The sequence below is a fragment of the Hyposmocoma kahamanoa genome, unplaced genomic scaffold, assembly GCF_003589595.1.
Source record: "Hyposmocoma kahamanoa isolate Upper Pololo Valley unplaced genomic scaffold, ASM358959v1 86, whole genome shotgun sequence".
Classification (NCBI taxonomy): Eukaryota; Metazoa; Arthropoda; class Insecta; order Lepidoptera; family Cosmopterigidae; genus Hyposmocoma; species Hyposmocoma kahamanoa.
Window position 1 is genome coordinate 5,257,163 of NW_020654289.1, and position 24,059 is coordinate 5,281,221.

The window sequence follows — 24,059 nt, forward strand, 5'->3', positions numbered from 1 at the left end:
ACACATGCCAGTTTATGCTTGGCATTTTTAATTTTGCCTTTAAAAAGGCGTTGCAAAGGCAAAGGCCTATAAGGACATTGCAATGTATAAAAAAAACTAATCACTACAGTAGTTGATTACCAAATTTCTGGAAATTCACTAAATAACAATTCAATATTACGTACAAAAGCGAAAGCAAAAACAATTTTTTTAAACGTTCTCGCCTTTTATCTAAACTGTCACCATATAAAATTTTAACAGGCACAAAATAATAACAAACCTATATTAATACACCTATATTAGATCATATACTACATCTTAATAAAAACACAACATACAATAGTAAATCCAATATAATTATAATCTTCGAATACATAGAATTAAATTCTTTAACTGGAAACGGTAGGCTGGTACTGCGCAGCGAGCCGCTTGAACTCGTTGGCTTTGGCGTGATACTCCCGCGTGAAAGGGTGCTCCGGGTGGCTATCCAATAATTGGGCCAGGTAACGTGAGGATACCTGAAAGAATTCGATTTAGTTCTTAATTTATTTCAGAAACAAACAGACATATGATTTTTACACAAAATTCACATACATGGGTTTCTTCAATTTTAAGAATAACAATACAACACGCTATGCTATATAATTACAAAATAAATTAATAAAATCCTCACAAATATAGCCCAAGACAGATATTTGTGAACCTCATTTTAACAAACATAAAATCATGATCTCCCTTGTATCCACATACTAGAAATTTGTAAATTTGTACGAAACTACACCAAGACTTATATCAAAATGGTGAAGACATACCAACTAAATATGCATTTCGAAATGAGACTGGTCCACTCTTCTACTATTTTCTGTGCCCTATTCAGGGTTCATAATTTGATCTCAATACTAATATAAAAACATCTGTAATATGCATTATGGAACGCAAATAAATTAGAAAAAAGAATAAGTACAAATACACTCTTAAAGAAGACCAGTCATGTAATTCGTATTTGTCGCTTTGAAGAGTAATTTGAGACTGGCACAGAGTCTACGGTGTGACACAACACTCTTTCACTGTTCTTTATGTTTTGAATCAAAGACATACCATAAAAATGAAGTACTACGTTCAGAGTATTTCTAACTATTAATTAAGAAAGGGTTCGTGTTTGAACAATGTTGTTGGCCTCAGACAGGGGATGGTATACACGTTAACAAGTCTAATTAGGACATGATTTAGGACAGGGTCTAGTAATGGTCCATTGAGTATGCAAATGTATATATTATTTATTTAATAACACGTCCCATTACTGGGCACAAGTCCTATTTTAAGGTAAGCGTTAAGCCGATAAGTGGAAAAGGCTCATCGTAAAACATTTATTACCGTATATAGAAGACGTGTAAAAAAATGCAATTAGCCAAAGCTGTTTATACGAATCATCACTTGTACATAGAATTAACATGTATTTTTTGGTTGATTTTAGAAAATTTAAATGTTTAACAGTGAAATACCAAAGCCTTCCACATTTACGGAACCCATTAATGGACTTTGGAAAATGAAACACAGCGAATGGGTTTCCAAATAGTGCTTGATTAAATCTGACAGTCATGAAAACTAATTACCCTGTTATACTTTTGTACTGTATTAACTCTTCAATCATTAATTAATAATCATTGAAATGTAAATAATGAAATGCTATAGTAGTTAATAACCCACAGCTGTTCTGCCGCTTTAGTAGATAATGGACCTTATGGCTACTTAAACTACTCCGTGACCAAACGGTTAATATGCTGGTCTGCCACGCAGAGATCCCGGATTCGATTCCCGGGCCGGGAGAAATATTTGTATCGCCTACATTTTTTTATCTCGTGAGTTTGGGTGAATTGTGGTTATATATGTATTGTCTATATTTCCCGAGTGTGGGGTAATGAGTGCGTGTGTAATTATTATTACTTAGCAAGCTGCAGGAAGGTTCTTAAAGAACTTCAAAATAAAAAATTACTTCAGTACGAATGTAGTGTAGGTAAATGGCATCACTGCGAACTACGCGATTGGCGAGTTTTAAATTTCCTACGCCATTTCACGTGGCATTAAAACAATGTGATTGGTTTGACTGTTCCACTACGTTCTTAGGCTCGTATTATATATCCAACTCAAGCGGATGTCGTTATTCTAATGTTACGTAAGTCAATTGTCCTGATTAATAAAAATCACTAAGGCTTAGGGTCGTATTCCAGAACTCTACTCAATGCTCAAGTCAGGACTTGAGCAGACTTGAGTATGATTTCAAGCACTGGAAATACGACCCTAATGGCAAGGACTTGAGTATGATTTTCAGTGCTCACTTCAATACTATAAGAGTAGATTTTTGGAATACGACCCTGAGATTTATAAAACGAACGCTATTTCGACTAAGCTGAATTGGCGAGGTAAGTAAGTTTTTCGCATTTACATAACGAACTCTAAATGAAATTCCATAAATTTAAGCAAGAAAATACGAGGTAAACTAAACGTTTAATTTAAATTCTTGCCATCTTAGCTTAAAGTAAGATTTAAAAATCTCGGCCTTAGTGCATATCTACGGTTGTTCACAGATCTTTTTTTTACGTTACCAAGTGATGGGACGAACAAGTCTCAAGTATTGTACAATTATTGGTTTTCAACTACTTTTTACTGTAGCGCCATCTGTGAGAAATGTATGAAAGTTTTTTCTCTTTTTATTTCATTCAAGTTTTTAATCCTAATTAGTCAAATTTAAGGTCGTATTCACTTGAGATGGTATAGCCAATGTCAATGATCATAGTCTGCCATTCCAGGAGAACTTTGGACGCGTCACGACATGCGACCTAGGGACCGGCGGTGTCTCTAACGATTTTGGCACTATAACGTTCAAGAGCCACATGATGTCTCTAAAGCCAACTGTGTTTTCATTCACTATTAAAAAATATATAAAAAAAGTAAAAAGAAATCAAAATACAAATATCATTCGACACACTGTGTGTCTCTAAGACACGTGACAAGGTTAACATCGGACTTAGGTGATGTTTGTTACCTCCGGTGCCTTCCCTGCGTGCGCGGCGGTAACGGCTAACCCCAGCAGCAAGTCGGGATGTTGCGGCGCGCGCGCCAGCGCCTCCGTCAGCTGCTGCTCCGCCTCCTCCCACATGCCTACAACAAACACAAATATATCCATTCACTGTCATCTGGATCCAATGGTTAGCATTTTGGGTTCTAGATGCAGTTTCAGGTCATTAATCCTTTTCCTCAAAGAGGAATGACACTTTTTGAGGAAACAAACTTTTTGTGAATTGATGCTAATCAGGGTGTTCAGAATATTTTTAAGTATAATTTTTCGAAAGTAAAAAAGGACTCGGTTCATATAAATTTATTAGAAGTAGAAAATGGAATGGAAAAGAAAAGGCTGTAACAAAACAATACAATGACATAAAGAGGTACAAACAAAATACTCCCTACTAGTATTAAACGGGGTCCACAAATAACTGTTGTTGAAACGGCGCCGGCGTTCTATATACGCAACCTTTCAGACATAGAAACCTGGAGATTGGTTTACGTTAGCTACATTTACGTTTTAGTGGCATACGGCATTTTGCTTTGAGCCACTGGTATTAATATCTTTATCGTGCAAGAACGCTATTCGGCAATTTACGAACTTTCAAGGGCAAGTTTGTAAATTGCCTCTAAGAGATAAATCTACAGAAATTACCATCTCTCACTAGTAGCGCCACTGTAAGTTTTTTTTAATTCTTAATTTATTAAAATTCATTATAGTCATTGTTATAATTTAAAAAGTTATTGCCATTGTTATTAAAATCAGGAACAAAATTAAACTAACTCGTCTAAATAGATGTTTTTACATAGTCACAAATTCATTTAAAAGGCAATGGTTACGCTTCTATAATAAGACATTTAAATATTTGTCATCATAAAGCTTATAGTAAGTTAATCACAATATAGTTTCTGCTAATGCAATGAAAAGGTCATGGGTGTGATCCATTTGGCATATTCAATGTTTTTAAATACGTTTTTTTTAAAATAAATATTGTAAATGATACATATGAAGAAATGTCTATTTACAAAGAGCAGTTTCTGGAGTTCCTTAATATTATTCTCAGGGAAATCTGCTTTAGGAATGGATACTAGTGAGTAACCAATTTGTCACCTTCAAGTGCAATTTGCTTACCTGTGATATAAAGATATTAATTATTCTGTATTATTTAGTTAATTTTGTACTACAGGACTGTACCACCTTAAGATCTCTTAATAGTGTGAGTGTCGGACATTTTATTCATTTATTATTATAACACAGGCCCATTTACACAGAGAAAGTTTCTCGTCTTGAAGATACGATTATCGAAAGAATACAAAAAAGTTTCTTCATGTAAACATTCACAATCTATTGCTCTTATCGTCTTCGGATAAATAGAACAATATCGTAGTAATCACTGAACTCTAATGGCAAATATCGCAGTCGAAAACGGCTCAAACAAATTTCTGCGATACTCGTATGGCCTTGAAAAAATGCCATACGAAAACATGTTCATACAAGTCGAGTACTCCTTCCTTCATATTTTGCTATGTAAATAGTCACAGTACGCGAGAAGTTACTTGTGAAACTCGTATGACATATTCTATGAACGAGATTTTAATTATTAATACAAAGATCGAATACTCAGAAAAAATTCCTTCGATTCCGGCCGGATTCGAATCGACGTCTTCAGCATACCGTGTCAGGCAATATACCAACTAAGTCATGGAACGAACCAACGGACCTCACGAATTTTTCTGTTTGTTGTCGTGTCTTAGTATTTGGTACTTCAACAACTTTTTAGCCATAGCGCCATCTATGAGGAATCTTAAGTATTTCGTCACCCAGGTCACCTTTACAGCTACCAACCTTGGCTAGAGATGTCGCTATTCGCATTGTATTTAAATATTGAATTGATAGTCAATTATTTTTTATGTGAAATTACTCCACTAGTCTGGAGAGATTTTATTTCTTGCCTGTATGCATTCAATGCCTGTATGTTTTTTTTTCTGAGACGGACAAGTCGCCTGTTCGTAACAGTTGCAGTACCACACAGAGCTTTAAGTCGCAAAGATCTTAGGGGTGCTGCCACTGCGCCCGTCACCCTAAGACATAAGTTGACTAGTCCCATGTGCCTGTAATTTCACCAGCGCCCTTACCCTTCAAAACCGGAATGCAGTAATGCTCACATTACGGAAGAAACAGGTATGGTGGCAGCACTTCCCTGGAAGAACTCTTTCACAAGGCGTTTTACTGCTACTGGAAGGCCCTTAAAAGCACTCGTCACGATCGCTACAAACCCAGCACGGCGTATCGCGATTTCCATACCAACTCGACGACTCGGTTTCACATAACTCATGTCATAATATACTTAGATTTAAAAAGAAGATTTAATAAATTTATCTTTTGTTTATTTTGAATAGGGTAATTAAATATCGAGTTCTTAGGTTTTCGCGATTGTTATACATAGGAATGAAACTATTTTTCCGGATTTAAATCGCGTATATTTGTTTTTTCAAACAAACCGACGTTTCGGGCCCTTTACAGGTCCCATGGTCACGGTTGACTGAGGTGGTACAGTCTTCAACCAGTTATGTCTAATATTGATGCAAACCACCCTATTTTTTCACTATAGTTACAATAGTTATTAATTAAATACCTTATTTTTAATTTTACAAAGAAAACATTCCAATTTACGCTACATTAAGTTTTACAAATTATTTTATTGAATGAATTTTTTTTTTATTAAGTTTAATTTATTATTAATTATTAATAGAAATTAGAATAAATTAAAACGTCGGTTTATTTGAAAAAACAAATATACGCGATTTAAATCCGGAAAAATAGTTTCATTCCTAGGGTAATTAAATATTAAAAAAAACCTTGATCAACACTTTTCATTAATCAACGTTTTCTTTATGAATATATAATAATACAACTCAAAAGCATTTGGGTTATGGAGACTTTTATCCAGCAGTGGGTTAAGTTGGGCTGTAGATGATCATACCTCTTGACGCGGCGGCGGCGGCACCGACGGCGGCCGGGCCTGCGCCTAGCGCGCCAAGCCGCTCTGACAGCTCCATAATACTGTAGTGGGCATCCTGCACTCCTGGTCCACCCTGAAATGCAATATCCATTTTTTTATAATTAAGATTGAATACTAAGAAAAATTGCTTCAATCCGGCTGGATTCTCACCAGTGTCCCAACTGGGCTATGGAACAAACCGGCAAATCTTATGAATTTTTCTGTGCTTATTGCAGATCTTTTTACTTCTAATACACTCATTCATCAAACAAACGGTACATACCTGGGCTAAGTTTAGCCAGGCTTGCGCAAGCTGAGTCAGTGTACCGTCATCTTCAATATCCTGTAAGAGTTTGAGTTGTTTGCGGGCCAAGTCTGGCCGGTTCATTGCTAGCAGACATTGCAGAGAGAATGCTCGGTGTTCTAAGGACTCTGTTCCATGGAGAATCCTGAAAGTGTTGTTTTTTACAATCCTTATTATGTAGATACATTTACACTGAGTACACAAATAGTTTAAGATAAAATCACATTATCACACATATATACTATCATTCATGTCTCCTATTGAGGTAGGCAAAGTCAGTCTCTACCTGCCATATCCTAATACTCTTACCCTGCCACCACTTGGATAATTGAGGAACATCAGAAAAAAACCAATAAGTCACATTTTAACTTGTTCTTCTGTATTTATGCCAAACTGTAGTTTTTGTGCATTTCTATGAATAATTGAAATATCCAATACGAAAAGCAACCACTTAGTCTTTCTTCAAAGTACATTTCCAATCTATGGATCTCAATACAATGCGACAAATCCATTCAATGAGACTAAACTAAATTAGAATCCAAATCTATCAGATTTACTCCTCAATATACTATTAATGCTTGCCTTTTTATTGTTTGTACTTTTTAACCTAGCCTTTTTTAAGGACAACCTTACCCTGTAACATGTATGCAGAAAGAAACCTTTTCCCAAATTACTTAAATAAAAATATTACTTTAGTGTATGCAAGGCGGCAATAACTGAATTAAACATTGGAGAATACTTTAGTTCAAAATTGCAAACAATAATTCATCTTCAATTGCCTCTGTGGCCTAACGGTCACGATGCCAGACTGCCATGCAGAGGTCGCAGTTTCGATTCCCGGGACAGGAGAAATATTGGTATGGCCTATTTTTATATATCTCGTGAATTTGGGTGTAATTTGTGGTTGTCTTTCACAGGGTTTCCCTAGTGCAGGGCTATGTTGAGTGTGTGCATTATTTATATATTTATTTACTCTTAAAAAACTCCCTGTTGTAGCTTTGCAGCTCCCAATGCACAGAACTTGATATACAAAAAATAAAAACCAAGTCAACAATTAATGTGCAAACTTTATTTAGATACTTACTTTAAAGCTGCTTCATAATTCTCTTCATGATAGTAAATAGTTGCAGCTACAATTATGAATATTTCATTTGATAGCTCGGTGCCTTTTGCTACCTGAAACATTTTACAAATTAATTAAATATGTTTTGTTGCAAGCAACAATAATAATAATAATAATAATTCATTTATTTGTAGAAAACACAGGTTAAATAATTGTAGTTGTGACATAATCAAAATAGTTTCACTGTGTCCGACCAAAACATTTGGTATACAAATATTTGAAAATATATTCGGTATACAAAAACCAGAATATAAACATAATTATTATATTATCGAGTTATTGATTGCCAATCTAAAATTAAGGAGATAAAAAAAGAAAAAGGAAATCATTTAAAGTATTACATAATTATGTTTATAATGTCGTTAATATTCAAGGATGTCAGATTAGTTATTAAAGTCTAAAGTAGTAACTATAATTGCAGTAAATTAAATTATACAACAAAAACAACTAAATTAATAAAACATAGTATATCCGCAACGTAGGCTTCGTCAGGTGAAAATAGAAAATAAAAAATAAAAAATTAAGTTATAATGTCATTTATGAACTCTTTGATGTCGTAGTAACATTTGTCCACTAATAAATTACTCAACACATTCTGGAACCCATGCATTTCAAGCGATTTTATGCGTTCAGGAACTTTATTATATATGACCGGAGCAAGCTGAACAACACTCTTTCTAAGTAGAGCTGTTTTGCATATCCTTGTGCTCAATAGATGTGGTCTAGGACGTAAATAGCGATTTTGTAGCGTCGGTCTAATTGGGAAGAAATTGGAATTCATTTTGACAAATTTACAGATTTCAAGTATATACAGACAAGGAAAAGTCAACAACCTCAGAGACTTAAAGAAAGGACGACAGCTTTCCGTGTACTTTAGTCCACAAATTGCTCGGACACATCGTTTTTGTGCTCTAAAAATTGTGTGTCTATAGTTAGAGTTGCCCCAAAATATGATTCCGTATCGTAATGTTGACCCTACGAAACCGTGATAGGCCTTAAGACTCGTTTGTCTGTCCACTGTTTTTGATAATTTAAACAAGGCGTAAGAGAACTGGTAGAGTTTGGCGCAAACATTTTTGGAATGAGATTCAAATGACATATTTTTATCTAAAAATACTCCAAGGAATTTAGTCGTGTCAACTTTCTCTAGGCAAATGTCGTCATATTTGATATTTATGTCTGGTATACTTAATCTTTGGTTAAAATGCATTATTTTTGTTTTATTTAAATTTATCTTTAAGTTATTATTAACCATCCAGGTTACAAGATTTTTAAGAGTAATGTTTATTTCGTTTTCATATTGTTTGTAATTATTATTCAAGCATTCAATTATTACTGTGCTATCGTCGGCAAATAATATTATTGGATATTTAGTGTTTTTTGGCATGTCATTGATATATGTTAGGAATAATAGAGGGCCCAGTATGCTGCCTTGAGGTACCCCACATTTCACGGCTCTACGTTTTGATCGGAATTTTTTGACTCTAGTACTATTTGCACATATTTGTTGAAGCTCAGTATACTGGTATCTATTTGCTAGATAAGACTTTATTAGTTTCAGTGCGTTACCTCGGATCCCATAGTCATCAAGCTTTTTTAACAATATAGAGTGGTCCACATGATCAAAAGCTCCAGTCATATCCATAAAAATAGCACAGGTGGGAATTCTTTTGTCTAAATTTGTGTTAATCTTGTACACTAGTTCATAGATCGCTACATTAATAGACATATTTTTTCTAAACCCTTTCTGTTCTTTAGTTAAAATATTCTGCTTCTCGAAGAAATCGTATAAATTCTGGTAAATAATTTTCTCGAAGACTTTTGAAAATATAGGAAGTAAAGCTACGGGGCGGTAATTTCTTTTGTCATATTTATCACCCTTTTTATATAAAGGTACAACTATAGCCGGTTTCAAGTTATCTGGATAAATACCTGTGTAAATACTCAAGTTAATGATATGACTCAGTGGTAGAGCTATTAGACTTGCTACATTTTTTACGACTAATGTACAAATGTCATCAATTCCGACACTGGAGGTGTTTTTTAGCGATAGAATTATTCTTTCCACCTCCTGCGGTGATGTTGGATACATAAAGATAGAATTTAACTTAGGAATAAGTTGATAGGTTTGTTCACTATGCTGTTCTTTATTAGACGTAACAATGTGGTCCACAAAATAATTGTTAAATATGTTAGCAATATTTGAGGGATTTGTGTAGTATTTATCTTTATGCTTTATCTGATTTATTGGTGATTTAGGTATTCTAACTTTGCTTTGGTTTATTAATTTCCATGCTGCTTTAGTTTTGTTTTCTGCTTGATATATGTAATGTCTATTTTGCGAACGTTGTGTTAATTTAATTATCTTCATAAGTCTTATAGTATAACATTTTAACTTAGCTAGATTTTGTTGGCTCTTTTCCTTTCTATATTTCCATAAAAGCTCTCTCTTTTTTTTGCAGCAAATTTTAATTCCTTTTGATAGCCATTTGGGTCTGAGTCTACTTGATTTTTTTATGATCTTGTGAGGAAAACATAGATCATAAAATAGCTTAAATATGTTAAAAAATGTGTTGTATGCGACATTGACATCTTCACAGTTATAAACATCATTAAAAGTTAGACTATGCATACACTCCTTAAATTTTATTAAATGATCATTACTAAAGTCTCTGCATTTTATTTGCCATGTCTTTAAAGTACAATATTTTTTTACAGGGCATATAAGAAGTTGTGCCGTATGATCAGAGAGACCTGTTTCAATTACTTCCGTTAAAGCACCGCGTATATTACTGGCAAAGTTATCCAGACACGTACCGCTCGATAGTCGTGTTGGTTCAGATATCAATAACTTCCACAAACAACAAAGTAGGGAACAAAATCCCTACTTTTTAAATTATTTTGCAACGTATCTATGTTGAAGTCGCCACATATTATTACTTTTTTATCCTTAAGGTAGCAAATTCTTGATAAAATTTTTTGAAGTTTGTCATAAAAAATATCTAAATTAGAATTTGGTATTCGATATATACACGCAATCACAACTTTAGAGTCCGTTAACTCTATAGCACAACACTCAATTACACATTTCACAGAAAAATTTTTAATTTCCTCCAAAACACGAAACCCGAGTCTTTTTTTAACCAATATGCATGCACCTCCCCTTCTCTTATCTCTACAAAAGCTTGTTGATAGCACAAAGTTTGGCAGTGTAAGGTATGCTTTTATATCTGGGCTCATGTTATGTTCTGTAATGCATAAAACATCAATCGGTTTACTTTTAATTCTTAGCTCGTCTAGATGTATAATTAGTTCATCACTCTTGTTTAGTAATCCTGATATGTTCTGATGTAAAACATTTATTTTATTATTATAATTAGTAACTGTATTGACGTTCTCATTATTTTTAACGAAAAAAAGTTTTTTCCGTTGCTATTTGTTTTGATGCATTACGTTGTAACGAGATTATGAACTTACATAATTCACACAGAATGTTTCTCATTCCATAATTATTCAGTTTTCCTGTAGTCGGAAAGAACATTTCTCTAGTAAGTTTTTCATTACTGTCAAAAAAATATCCATAGTTATTGCAGTGCATGTCAAAGCTCAGAATGTTGTTAAATGTCTCCACTCTGGAGTTATATAGCTCGGTTCATATGAAACATATTTTATTTTTCCTGATTAGAGGTGGTGTTTCATGATGTTTATGGTCGTTTATGTTAGGGTCTCCTTTTGATTTTATTTGATTGAAATTGATTGATTGTTGTAATTGTCTGATGGTTTTGTTTAGTCTTTCAATTTCGTGTTTCGCTATTGTCAAATCTTGTTGCAGTTTAGTAACAGTATTTTGAAGAACATCAACGAGATCCGTTGTGCTGTGTTCGGCAGAGTTGGTGGGAGTATCGGTTGTTAAGGTAAAGTCTAGTCTTTTTTTTAGTCGGGGCGTATTTTTTCTGGTCGATGAATTCCTAGTAGTAGACTTACATATTCGAGATAATTGGTCAATTTTTATTTCATTTTCAGATATGGTTTTTTTTAAAGAGTAATTTTCATTCAATAAATCAGCTATTTCGTTGTCAGCGCTTCCCAGTTTTTGTTGTAAGTCAATAATTTGATGTTCCATGTCTTCGATGTTTTCATACGTCTTGCCTCCAATATTAGGGCAACTTCTGTTCAACGGAGAGCTCGATGCAATTGATGAATATTCGAGATCATCCTCATCCATTGTCAGCGACTCAAATGAATTGTTTGTCGGGACATTCAGAGTGTTTTTATTGCGGAATGTTATATTCGGAGGACTATTTTTTTGTTCGTTTACATCTTTGTTCCTGCAGATCAGACATTTCCAGATTGCTTTTCTGCCGGGCGACATTATGTTGAAGATTTTTTCCGGAACGTGAGAGCACTCTATGTGTAACGCTCTTGCGCAGATACAGCAGATTAAATATTTTTTTTTGTTTGTTATTGTTTCAAGACATGTCTGACAGCGTTGTGACATTTTTTAAGTAATATGTAGTATTTATTAAACTAGTGGCTCCACCCAGTGTCTAGTAATAGAAGTTACAGTTTGTGATAAATTCTTCCGATTTTACCTCCCTCCAGTGGCTGGTAGCTGAACTAAAACAAACTTACGCCACCTGGTGTCGAGTGTTAGAACTATGTCTTAGTGATGGGGTTTTTAATGTAGTTCCACAGTGTACCCAAAGATGGCGTGTGTAGTACCATTTGGTTTGCTAGATCTGTCTATTTTTAAATGAGAAGGTATACCTAACGGTTTTTGATAACACAGTATTCTCAATTAATTGTATCAAATAGCATTAATTTGTGTTGGTCTTATATTATGAGCTTGACGGAACTGAGTGTTATGTATTCACATACCGATGCGATGCCCGTGAAGTGAGAGTCCAGCGTTATTTCGTCCTCTTTGTCATCATAAGGTTTGTCACTGCATTATTGTGTATTTTCAAAAGCACTTTTGTCACAAACAATTATTGGCCGTATTTGTGGTATTTATGAACACGTTAACACACTTTTTAAGTTCAATTGTTTATTTTTAACAAAATTTACAAAATTTAGCCGTAAGTACAGTGTTAGCACAAGTGGCGCCACCTCCCGAACAGAATAACATTACTATAGAACGGGCATGTATTAGCAACAATTTGTTTAATATACATGAATAACATACCCTAGCATCAATGTCAGCAACAATAACCGGTTTGCTTGCCCCTGGAGACAAATAGTCAACCAAGCTCTTAAGCGGCTGTAGCATAGGGTCCGCAGACTTCAGTTCTTGCAGGACAATCCTGTAGTTGCCCTGAGCGATGTATGAGCGATACAGGTATGCATCACGTTGCAAAGCTACAAGGGGTGATGATGGCTGAAATATGTGAATAGAATATTTATTTATTAAAGTTCGTTTACATGGATTAACCGACTTTTTCTTTTTGTATTGGTGACGGTGCCTTTTTAGGGGTTCGCCAGTATCCAGTTTTCCTCTGATTTTAGAGGCTTCTGCAGGTTCTGCTATTCAACGAGTATTGTGGGAGTACAATGTGAGAAATAAGCGACTTATAGTAAAAAAGCAGTGGTGATGACATTTTGGTAGTTTATGCCGAAACCAAACAATGCGAAATTCAATTCCAAAAGCGCGTTTCTCCACGCGCAAATATTGGTAGCAAATCCAAAAATGCTATACATATTCATTTTAATAGGAATTACTACGTAATATTAATAATTTACTAAGGAAATAGTAAAAATATTATCACAAAACACGTCACTGGACAACTGGTGTGCAAACTCAAAATGTCTACGTTAAGGTTTGAAATAAATTGTGAAATCGTTACTTACCTTAACACTTTGTGCCTCGTTAATGGCTTGTTGGTAATTTCCAACGTAAAACGCATTTTTAACATCGAAAAGTTCATCGACGTCCTGTTGCTGACGTGCCATTTTGACAATTTGGTTTGACGTCTCAAGGACGACGTTGCCATTTGATATTGTGTAAGCCAACTAATTATGTATCTTGACTTCTGATAGTTGGGATATAATATATATTATAATTGCGTTAATAATATGTATTATTTTGTTAATATTATATTATTGTTATTAATATATATAAATTGTTCGGTAAATAGCCACAAAGGTTTAAAAAATCTACATTCCATGTAATCTCAAAATTTTCATAATTTTTTCATATATGGCAATATATAATTTTGTTTTTAAATTTGTTTACAGTTAAGCAATGTTATTCACACATTCAGCTTAATAATTGGTTTGTTTTGCTATTTCATAATGTTTTGTTTTATTTAACAGATTTCATCAAGATTTCCTGTAACGTGAATATTAAAATACTGAACCTTATAGGTCTCATTTTCTTCTATTTAAAATTGTTTTCAAGCAGAATGATTTTTTTGTTGACTATGAATCATTTTTATTTATATCACACCGCACTTGTGTTTATTTCACTTGGTCTATGTAATTTCTTAATTTTTCATTCAATGATGTTTTTAACAAAAAGTTTTCAAAGTTTACATATAGACTTTCTTATTTGTCACTCTCAGAGCATTTTATTTCATCCATTTTCCTCCTACAAAAAATTTCAAAAGTCTCCAGAAACTTTATCTAGAAGAATATATTATATTATTCCTCCATGTCTTACAACAACACAATGCTTTACTTTTAAAATGAAAGTTTTAATGAATATTATTTGAAATTTAGAACATTAACCGTATTTTTTATCACAAAGGCCTTATTTGACTGCTGCGGCAATTCTAATTTTTCCATCCGGTGTGAATCCGGAATCTGCGTTTTTTATGCTTCCTATGTAGGTGTTTAAAACTGTTCACTCGTTCTTCAACTGAGTTATTTACTTTAAGTTTTTCTTGTGGTATTGCTGACTTATGTGCCTATTATAATACTATCTATTATTTAATTTAAAGGTACCCTTAATGTCGTTCAGGTAACATCAATAATTATGAATTGTATAATAATGTATTGCTGCTTTTAAATAGGTAGGCTTAGAATAATAACGCATAGAATGATAGTTTCATATCAAACGAACTGTCACAAGTGAGGCAAAAATCGAATTCATGTAGGCTAGTTTTAGTAGTAGGTCAATTTTCGGTTTTAGAATAATTATATAAAAATACAAGTTGAAACGCGTTACTTCCTTGTGGAATGTGATGTTAGTATCTATTTTATGTTTGTCTGACGTATTTTTACACTCATTTACCGCATATTTCGTCATTTTTAGCTAAAATTCTTGATCTGTACGCGGTGCAAGTTGACCTTGAGCACTGAATTAAGGCCCGCCCGCTCGTGTAGGCCCTTTTGGCGCGCTTCAATTTGCCTCACTTAGCGTGTGCGGACTAGGTTTCTATGCGTTATTATTCTAAGTAGGTAAGTATTCCCCAAGATAAACAATCTAGCTATTGAAGAAAAAATATCTTTAACTTTTCTCACGTGTATAACTTTAGATTATAATAACTAACTTAATCATAAAAAAAATTTCAAAACAAGTTTTAGTCTGCTACAAAAAGTTGTAAATAGATAAAAGTAAACACTTTTATTATGCGAAAAGTATATACAAAGCAAAGTCCTAAAAAATACTTGAAGTCTTTACAAAGTATTGTGCTCGCTTTTTGTGATAAGAAAGGGGACTTACCAGGTATACACGCGCACCTGGAGAGGAAGTTATAATAATAATAACATGGATAGAATCATGTGGAGTCGAAACTATGACTGGAAAATACGCTGACAGTTTGTTTGGTCTATTTTTTATTCGCATGTAGTATAATTACGTACCTCTATTTTCTACCGTCTGACATAACCGTGTACTTATTAAAGTAAGCACAAATACATACTTATTGTTTGGGGTGTTCACAGCCCGATACCCCTTTATTTAATCTTTAGATCTCGTTTGCAACAACCAAATACCTATGTGCAACAGCTTGATACTAGGTATTATTTATAACAGATAGTAGGTATTACTAAGTATAATTGTATAAAACAACACCCGTGTACAATTTTGTTCATAATATCTTTAATTCTTTAGTGCAAATCCCTGGCATTTAAAATAAGAAAACAAAAAAATATAACATTTCAAGATAAGGTTTTCCAAAAATCACACCTAGACGTTTGTAAAATACGTTTCTTATCAACAATAACGGCGTCAGCTAATTTAAGTCGTTAAAAAGTTAATGCGGAAATACAACTCCAGGCTTTTTTGGATTGCCCTTTTGTTTTGTATTTGTTAAAGTGCATTGAATAGCATCTGGCATTATTAAAAGTATTGTTCTTAAAATGTTGTAGTTTTTTTTAATGAACGAACAAGTCATGTGCCAGTTGTTAAACGACACGCCTGTTTATAGCAGTTGCAGTGCCACTCAGAGCTATAAATCGCATAGATATGAGGGCACTGCCACTGCGCCTGTTACCCTGACACATAAGCTGACAAGTCCCAAGTGCATGTGTAATTTCCATGTGAAATTCACCAAAAGGAATTGCAAATTTTTTTTTTTAATCATTTGAGAAATTCATTAATTGATTGTTATTTTTAGACAAAATCCTTGACAGACGTAAGACCTAGTCACCAACATTATAGGGGATCCTAGTTTGGGAAGTAGGCACGTCTCTGTGCCTATTTGTTTGTATTTTGCAAAAAAATTGTTTTTTTATTCATCATCAACCCATTATACGTCCCAATGCTAAACATGAGCCTCTAAGAAAGGCTTTGAATTAAACTAATTTCATCACTTTGGGTCCTCAGTGCTGGTAAGGCATAGAACGCCATTTATATGATAAAAAGAAGAAATTGTCACTGCTGCCTATACGACACTAAGTAGATATCTTCATATTTAGGGTCGTATTCTAGAATTCTACTCAATGCTCAAGTCAGGACGTGAGTGTTGCAGTGAGCACTGAAAATCAAACTCAAGTCCTTGCCATTAGGGTCGTATTTTCAGTGCTTGAAATCATACTCAAGTCTGCTCAAATCCTGACTTGAGCATTGAGTAGAGTTCTGGAATACGACCCTTAGTGTTCTTGTTCTGTGCTTTAATTTAATTTTTATATTTTCAAAAAAGTCAATCCGTTTAGACCGTTCACACGTTTGATTGTATTTGCAACGCCAGTCCTAGGTCCGATTATAAGTGCCACACGATTAGCTTCGGGAGATGCCACACGTGCGTTGCGACGTCGCAACTGCGTTGATTTCAACGGACTGAGTGCCGCACGAGCTATTCCGTCGACGCGTCTGTTTCAACGCACGCTGTAGCATGTCGTTCTGATTTATATGTAGTATAATGTAGTTACGACACAACGCCCGCTTGGCATCTCCCTTAGGGTCGAAACACAAAACTACGAGCTCGCACGACGCATCGCAAGAATTTGCGAATTCCTCCGCATCGCGCATTCCTGAGATGTTAATCTTGTTTGTGTTTTTTTCCCTATATTTGTTTATCAATAACAGCAGTGCAACACTCTCCCTAGGATCCCTGTCGCTACGTAGTTTGAAAAATACGTTCAGTACGGTTGACGATCGTCGAAGGAATGATCAATTGATCACCCGACTCGTGGCAGTGAAACGCTTTGCGCACGAAATTGCATCGCAATAATTCGCGTCGCAGTTTTCTGCGTTGCAAATTCGCATCGCGCCGATTCGCAGTGTCGTGTTTCGACCCTAAGTCGGCGTTGCGACATATAAATCTGAACGACATGCCAAACGGTGAGTTGAAACGAATGCGCCGCGCATCGCAAGGACTTTGGCTTGCAACGACGCAACGCCAGTGTGGCATTGCTCTTACACAAAGGAAATGAAACTATTTTTCGATAAATTTTTGGTTTTGTTTGCGATTTTGTTTTGCCAATATCTAATTATATTTTACTTTTGGTACGTTAAATGTTTTGACCACGTTTTGTTTTTTTTTCATGTTGGTGCCATTTGTGGTAAACACATAAATAATATTTAATTTCTTATTTCCTTCACCATTAGGTACATATTATCAACCTTTCACAAGTGTACGTAGCTTAGAAGTTAAAGTCATAGATACATACATGGCACCGTAGGTATTCGAACAGCCAACCTCTCCATTGAGAAGCAGCCTGTCTGCCACTGGACTAGCAACGTTCGCTTAATTAAGTTAAGGTTGATTCGATATAAGTAAATACTCGATACTTTTAGTATCGAAGCCCTTCTTTCGATTTTACTGGGTATCGGAAGAAAAACGCGCACGCGTAAATATTAACCTTAATCCCAATTCCCAGTAAAAGATCGCCTTTTTTCCAAATTATTTTTCCTTTACATTAATTTCCGTGGGTATTTAATTATTGAATTGTTTAGTGCGTGCTTGTTAAAATTTAATTACTTTTTTCTTGTTATTAAGGCGCCGCCAAAATCTAAAGTATGTACATATTTTACATGTCATAAAAAGTATCGATACGAGTAAGTATCGATGACTTTGAACTACTCACATGATTAGTATCGCATGACGAATTAATTACTACTCATTTGAGTAGGTATCGATACTTTGGTGGTATCGGAACACCCCTAAATTAAGTAAGTAAACACGAATTCAACACGCACGCAAAACGTTTTAATACCTAACCTGAAGTGCTTCTACTCACGTTCTGCATAATTTGCCTATAAAAAGTCAGGTAAACATCCATAAAAAATGAAAATTTTCCAACTGCATGGCCCATAGCACGCTTTCCACCTTATGTAAAACAAGTTAGTTTTAACCTGTCGATTTATTGAAGGTCGCACAAAACTTATAATAAACTTTCTGATTATAATATTGATTGTAATGAATATAATAATAATAATAATAATAAATTTATTCACTCACGCAAAGACAATGGTAAATAATATATTATTAGTAAAAAAAGATATTTTACTATCATGATATTCATTTATTTTTTGTGAAATTACTAATTTGTGATATTGATTAATACAATGATCGAATGCATTCCATTTTTATTAGAAATATCGATTTTTAAAATCTTTTTTATACGAAAAAGACGCTCCACTCCACACAATACCCACCTTGCAAATCTGTGAACTTGCACTTACTACCAGGGATTCAATAGAAAGACAAAATACGTATGCAAGCAATAAATATTTAAAAAATCCCAATTTACAATATTCATTTGTAAATAGGTTTTGCCGTCAATGTCAGGCGTTAATGGGTTTTAACCCGATTAAAATCGCCATTAACAAACCGCCGGGTTAAAAGCCGGGCACTTGCTCATCTCTTGGGTAGTTAGTTATAGTAGGTAGTCACTTGGGTAGGTATTTTAATTGTACCTACAGGTAGTAAACATAATTTGAAAAAAATATGGTTTTCATCACGTATTCTCATGCTATAGTGATTTAATCTTTGTTAAAAGCAATACTTACGTATTTTCAGATATCCCCATTATGGGTGGACGGTTATAAAACTATGAGTAGTAGCAGTAGAGCTCCTTGTGAAAGAGTTCGTCTGGGGTAATACTGCCACCTTGCCTATTTCTGGGACCAAGCAGTAATATCAACATTAGTACGCTCCGGTTTGGAAGAGTGCTGGTAAAATTACAGTCACATGTGACTTATGTCTCAGGGTGACAGGCGCAGTGGCAGTGCCCCTCAGATTTTTGCGATTTAAAGCTCTGAGTGGCACTGCCACTGTTATGTATAGTCGTGTCCCTTTTAGAGTTCTAAAATGTAAATGCACTTTCAAGGAAAAGGTAAAGGCACTTCTTCTAGACTCTCAAAAAAGGGTATTCCACAGCGCTTTGCTCAGGTCGCGAAGATTGCCTACATAACGTTGTGTAATAGCAACAGGATTTGGCTATTTATAATTAAATTGACTTTTATATAATAATTTAAGTGATTATTATAATTTGGTTATATTATTAACACAGTTAAATCGAATCTAAAAAAAAAATATTTATAATATTTATATTATCTTCCGTATTTATTTAGTTTCGAAATTATTATTTGTTAATTTATACAACATGGAAATGGCGTCAGCTGGCTGGTTGTCGTATCCGTGACATCCTTTAGGTTATAGCTGAAAATCAGTGGTTTGCTCCTGAGTAAACACCGACACAGAGCTATGGCCTTTTTGCACAGCTACAGCGCACATACATAACTGGGGGTTCGGCAGTGCTGCGCCTCTGCTGGGTTTTTTTCTTTTTATTATATTACATATTTTTCTGTTATGTATGTGTGTCTGTAGATACAAATAAACGTTTTATCTATCTATCCCTTACCACTAGCCAAGACTTGTTCGTCGCGTCACTTGGTATTTATAAAAAAAAGAAATATATAAAAGTCACGTTGGATATAATATATAGTACGTAATTGATTCAAACTTTCTAAACACAAACACTCGGCTCTGTAAATATTGGTGGTAATAAATTAAGAAATTAAACAATACTAAAAGTTTACTTTGAATAATCACCACTTTAAACGGCATGCGGTCCAAGAGTCCTTTATTTAAATTTGTTTTGTTTTGTAAACATAATACGAAGTACCTAAGAAGGTACTTTACCTACATGAGAACCTACTTTCTTACTTTCTATACACAATTGTTTGCTACTCTCCACTCGGAGACCTTATTAATAGGTAAATATAAGAAATAATTTTGTTACTTGTATCTATTATAAATGTGTTAAAATGGCGTAACACAAATATATCTAAAAATAGTCAATATTAGCTAAAACATTAATAAAAATCTAAATAATTAATAATAGATTACGTAGCTACTTAGACAATAGGTTGGCCAAATAATCTGTGGGATTTTTGCCACAAAATATTTTTTTCACCTCACTAGCCGCGAAAGGCTTTCTTTTTCATTAGAAATGTGCTTAGAGGATGGCAAAAAAACCACAGTCTAAGGAAATGTGCGCAAAAGCGTTTTTGGCAGGTTAGCGTGGAAAATGTTTATAAAATTCGAACTTGACGATGGACTGTGGTGTACCCATAGATTTACTAAATCTATGGGTGCATCTAACTTTTTCTTTCGGTAAAAAAAGATAATGACACGTTCAACTGAATAATGTAATACAAATCCGTTGGTATAATTTATTCTTATTATTCATTGACTTACAATTATATGGACGTCGGGTCCGCGCTAAAAAGTGTCCGCACTTGTAAGGCGCTAAAATCGTATACAGAGCGCCAAACTCCGCTTTAGTCTTCATTTGTTCGACTGACAGCGCGATACTGCGATGACATTACAATTTGAATTTCGAATAGGTTGACTTGGGACATTTTTTTTCGTGGTTTTTGTATTAGACCCGTCGTCCATTTATTTGTAAGTCAATGTTATTATTGTTGATTTTAAATTGACAATGATAACTAATTGTTTTTATTAAATTATTATTTTAATACGTCGGAATACTATATAAATAGCATGCAAATTTCTAATTATAAAATCTTAATTGAATACTAAAATAAATAAACAAGAATGAGGAAATGATAAAGATTCAGAGAAACAAATGAAGTTGCTCCGTGAAAGTAAGTTACTGAAAAATAAACACAGAATATACCAACAAAATTAACAATATTTAGCAAACAAAAGCTTGATCTAGTTGTTACAAAACAAAACTGTACTACCGAATAATACACTAGACTTCCGAAAGCAGTACTAACTGATAGAATATACATTTAAAAAAGTTTTTATCACACTGTAAGAAGCAATTTAATCATAAAGATCTAAGAATTTAAGAAGAAGAAGAAAAATAATAAAGAAGTTTATAAAATAAAACGAATATTAATCGTTTTTCGTACCAAATATTATATTGTCATGTTTGGTGCCGGCCAAATGGCTTTCAAATTTCTGCTTTAGAGCTAGTCCTCGTCCTTTTTTATCTATATCTATATTATTCGCTGGATTAGAACTACCTACCTCCAACAATAAACGCTACAACGCTATGTAATTTTAAAAAAGCTATGTATGTCTGTATAGAAATCGAGGAATAAGTGTTTCCATATTAAAACCACAAAATTTAAATTACATAAAAAAGTAACTTACAGTAACAGCTTTTAATTTTAACCGATTATGTGAAAACATTCAAAAGAGTTGCATGTCGCGTTTTGTCTAAGGACACTCAAAAGTGTTGAACGTCGCGCCTTGTAAACACTCAAATGTGCTGTACATCGCTGCTGCTGCTGCGCTGTTGAACGTGGCCGAACGGTTACCATGCCTGGCAACGCAGAGGTCCCAGGTTCGTTTCCCGTGCCGGGACAAATATGTGAATAGCCTACATTTATATCTCTCGTGAGTTTGGGTGTAATTTGTGGTTGTTTGTGTGTGTATCCATGGCTCCTGTGACACAGGATTTCCCTAGTGCGGGGCTATGTTGAGTGTGTGCGTTATTATTATTATCGCATCTTGTCTAAAACATTCGAATGTGTTGAGCAAGGCGTGTTATTGCAAAAAGCCCAAAAGCGCTGGACGTCGCCTATTATCTAAAAACACTGAAATATGTTGGACACGGCCTTTTATTTCTAGTCATTCAAAAGCGTTTAATGTCTCTCTTGTTTAAAAACATTCAAATTTATTGGACGTTGCGGTTAGTCTAAAAACAATCGAATGTGTTGGACTTGACCTTTTATTTCAAAAGCGTTGGACAATCATTGACAAAACATTCAAGGTGCGATCATCTTGTCTAAAAGCGCTCAAAAGTGTTGAAGATCCAGCATTGTCTCGAACAACTCAATATTATATTTAATTGTCAACATAAATGTCCCACCCAATTACATTCCCATAAAATAAATCAATATCAAATTCGCCCTACATAAATTCTCATAAACATGTATTAAAACCAAATAAAAAAATATAACCGCCTTGAAGGACTTGCATTGAAAATGCAACCGGTGCAACGACAGCTGCATATGGCCTGAGAAAGGGGGCTTACAATGGGTACCAAGGTACAGGAATTTTAAGGGAATACATAAATAGATATATATATATTTAATAACATACCCAGTACAAAATGAGCTGGCAACTGCCGAACTTAATAAAATACATTAAATTTATTTGTAGTAAAAATCAAATATGACCTAATTTGTAAATAAGGTGTAATCGTAATTTGCCTCAAATCCAAATAATTTATAGTATATTTACAAAAATTACTTTGATTCAAAGACAAACCTGATGTACAATTGTCATAGTTCAACTTATAACGGTAAGGGTCCATTATAAAGAACTTTCGCCTTGCGAATTTGTGAAGGCGAACATAAGAAATTGGGGTGATAAGTTGGTGGGAACATTTCCGATCAAATCAGAACAAGTTTTTATGTATTGAAATATTAAATTCAATTCGTTGAAGAGGTCAAAAGTTAGGGTCTTAATAGGTGTTTCCAGTCAAAGCCATTTTATTAATAAATGGGCACATTTGTAACATGAATGAAGAACAAACATAACTCAAACGCATTTGAGTAAGCTGTGCAACTCGACGTTGCTCGCTCCAATTATAGATTTATTTATAGCACAGAATTAAAAGCCTTTTTTGTTTGTGTGTTTATGTTTCCTTTGGTTTTCTGATATTTTAGCCCAAGTTAGTAATACTAAGGAATATACCTACTAACTTAATCATATTTAGCAAACAATCAAGAACTTCAAATTAGTTCAGTTCAAATGACAATTCTAAGAAAAAAACTCGCAGATCCGAATAATATACTAACTAAACTTCCTAAAGAAAAACTAATTTGTCGATGCATATACTATGTTACACTCATAACAGTATTTCTGTATGACAGAACTCTTTAACAAATACCAAAATTTATGAAATTATTTATTTACGATAAGAATGGCAAACAATAACTTTTCGGTAAAATATAAATTAAGTTGGTAGCACGTTAGAAAAATTATTTGGAACTTTCAATATTACGTTAGTTGTTTCCGTATTTATTTGCATAACAGTTTTCTGTAGCTTAGTAAATAACGCAATAATGGTATGGTGTGACGGGCTGGTGTCCGCAACTCGACGTCCAATAAAGTTCATATTTAAAATAAGCTCTCATTGAATTAACTTTTTGGAACTTTTATTACTACTGAATAGATCATATGCCTTCAATACGTTTGTATGCAGTTTTAGTAAGACAAGTACTGCCGCCAAGTAGTAATGTTAGCATTGTTTGCGTCTAAGTTTTGAGGGGTAAGGATGTTGGTGAAATTACAGGCACATGGGACTTGTCAATTTATGTCTCAGGATGACGGGCGCAGTGGCAGTGCCCCTCAGATTTTAGCGATTTAAAGCTCTGAGTGGCACCGTAACTGTTATTAACAGGCGTGTCGCTTACCACCAGGCGCACAACTTATCCGTCCCATCACTCGGTATCATAAAAAAAATGCTGTATCTTTGACCGAGCATAACGAAGCTATACTTATTCACGTAACTAACAATTTCTGTAGAACCTGTGTTTCCACAAATAAGTTTATGAATCATGATTTATGTACAAAATTGTGCAACACAGAAACAGAAAACAGCTTAAACAGAGCTCAGAATCCTCGCCACACATCTGTGACCATAGATCTAGTTGTGTTTTTAGTTGCTATTATATTATATGTAGATTTTTCATTTATATGTTTTACGTTTCATTTTG

General features: G+C 34.2%; 1 protein-coding gene across 1 annotated transcript; it reads right to left on the reverse strand.

The window, feature by feature from the left end:
• Positions 1–313: 313 nt before the first annotated feature.
• On the reverse strand, positions 314–13,420 carry LOC113234691 (coatomer subunit epsilon). The gene is made up of 7 exons (XM_026470130.1): positions 13,316–13,420; positions 12,654–12,845; positions 7,430–7,521; positions 6,325–6,490; positions 6,024–6,135; positions 3,023–3,138; positions 314–497 (listed from the first exon to the last, which is right to left on the reverse strand). The coding sequence occupies exons 1-7, from the start codon at positions 13,415–13,417 to the stop codon at positions 369–371; spliced, it is 909 nt and encodes a 302-aa protein (XP_026325915.1). The 5' UTR covers positions 13,418–13,420; the 3' UTR covers positions 314–368.
• Positions 13,421–24,059: the final 10,639 nt, after the last annotated feature.

What these genes read in the sequence shown, in the direction of transcription:
- LOC113234691 (XM_026470130.1), bottom strand. Translation starts at nt 13,417, where the DNA reads ATGGCACGTCAGCAACAGGACGTCGATGAACTTTTCGATGTTAAAAAT. An exon ending in ACGAGGCACAAAGTGTTAAG is followed by an intron (nt 12,846 to 13,315) that starts GTAAGTAACGAT and finishes CACATATTTCAG; the next exon opens with CCATCATCACCCCTTGTAGC. An exon ending in CCTGGCTAAACTTAGCCCAG is followed by an intron (nt 6,136 to 6,324) that starts GTATGTACCGTT and finishes ATTGCATTTCAG; the next exon opens with GGTGGACCAGGAGTGCAGGA.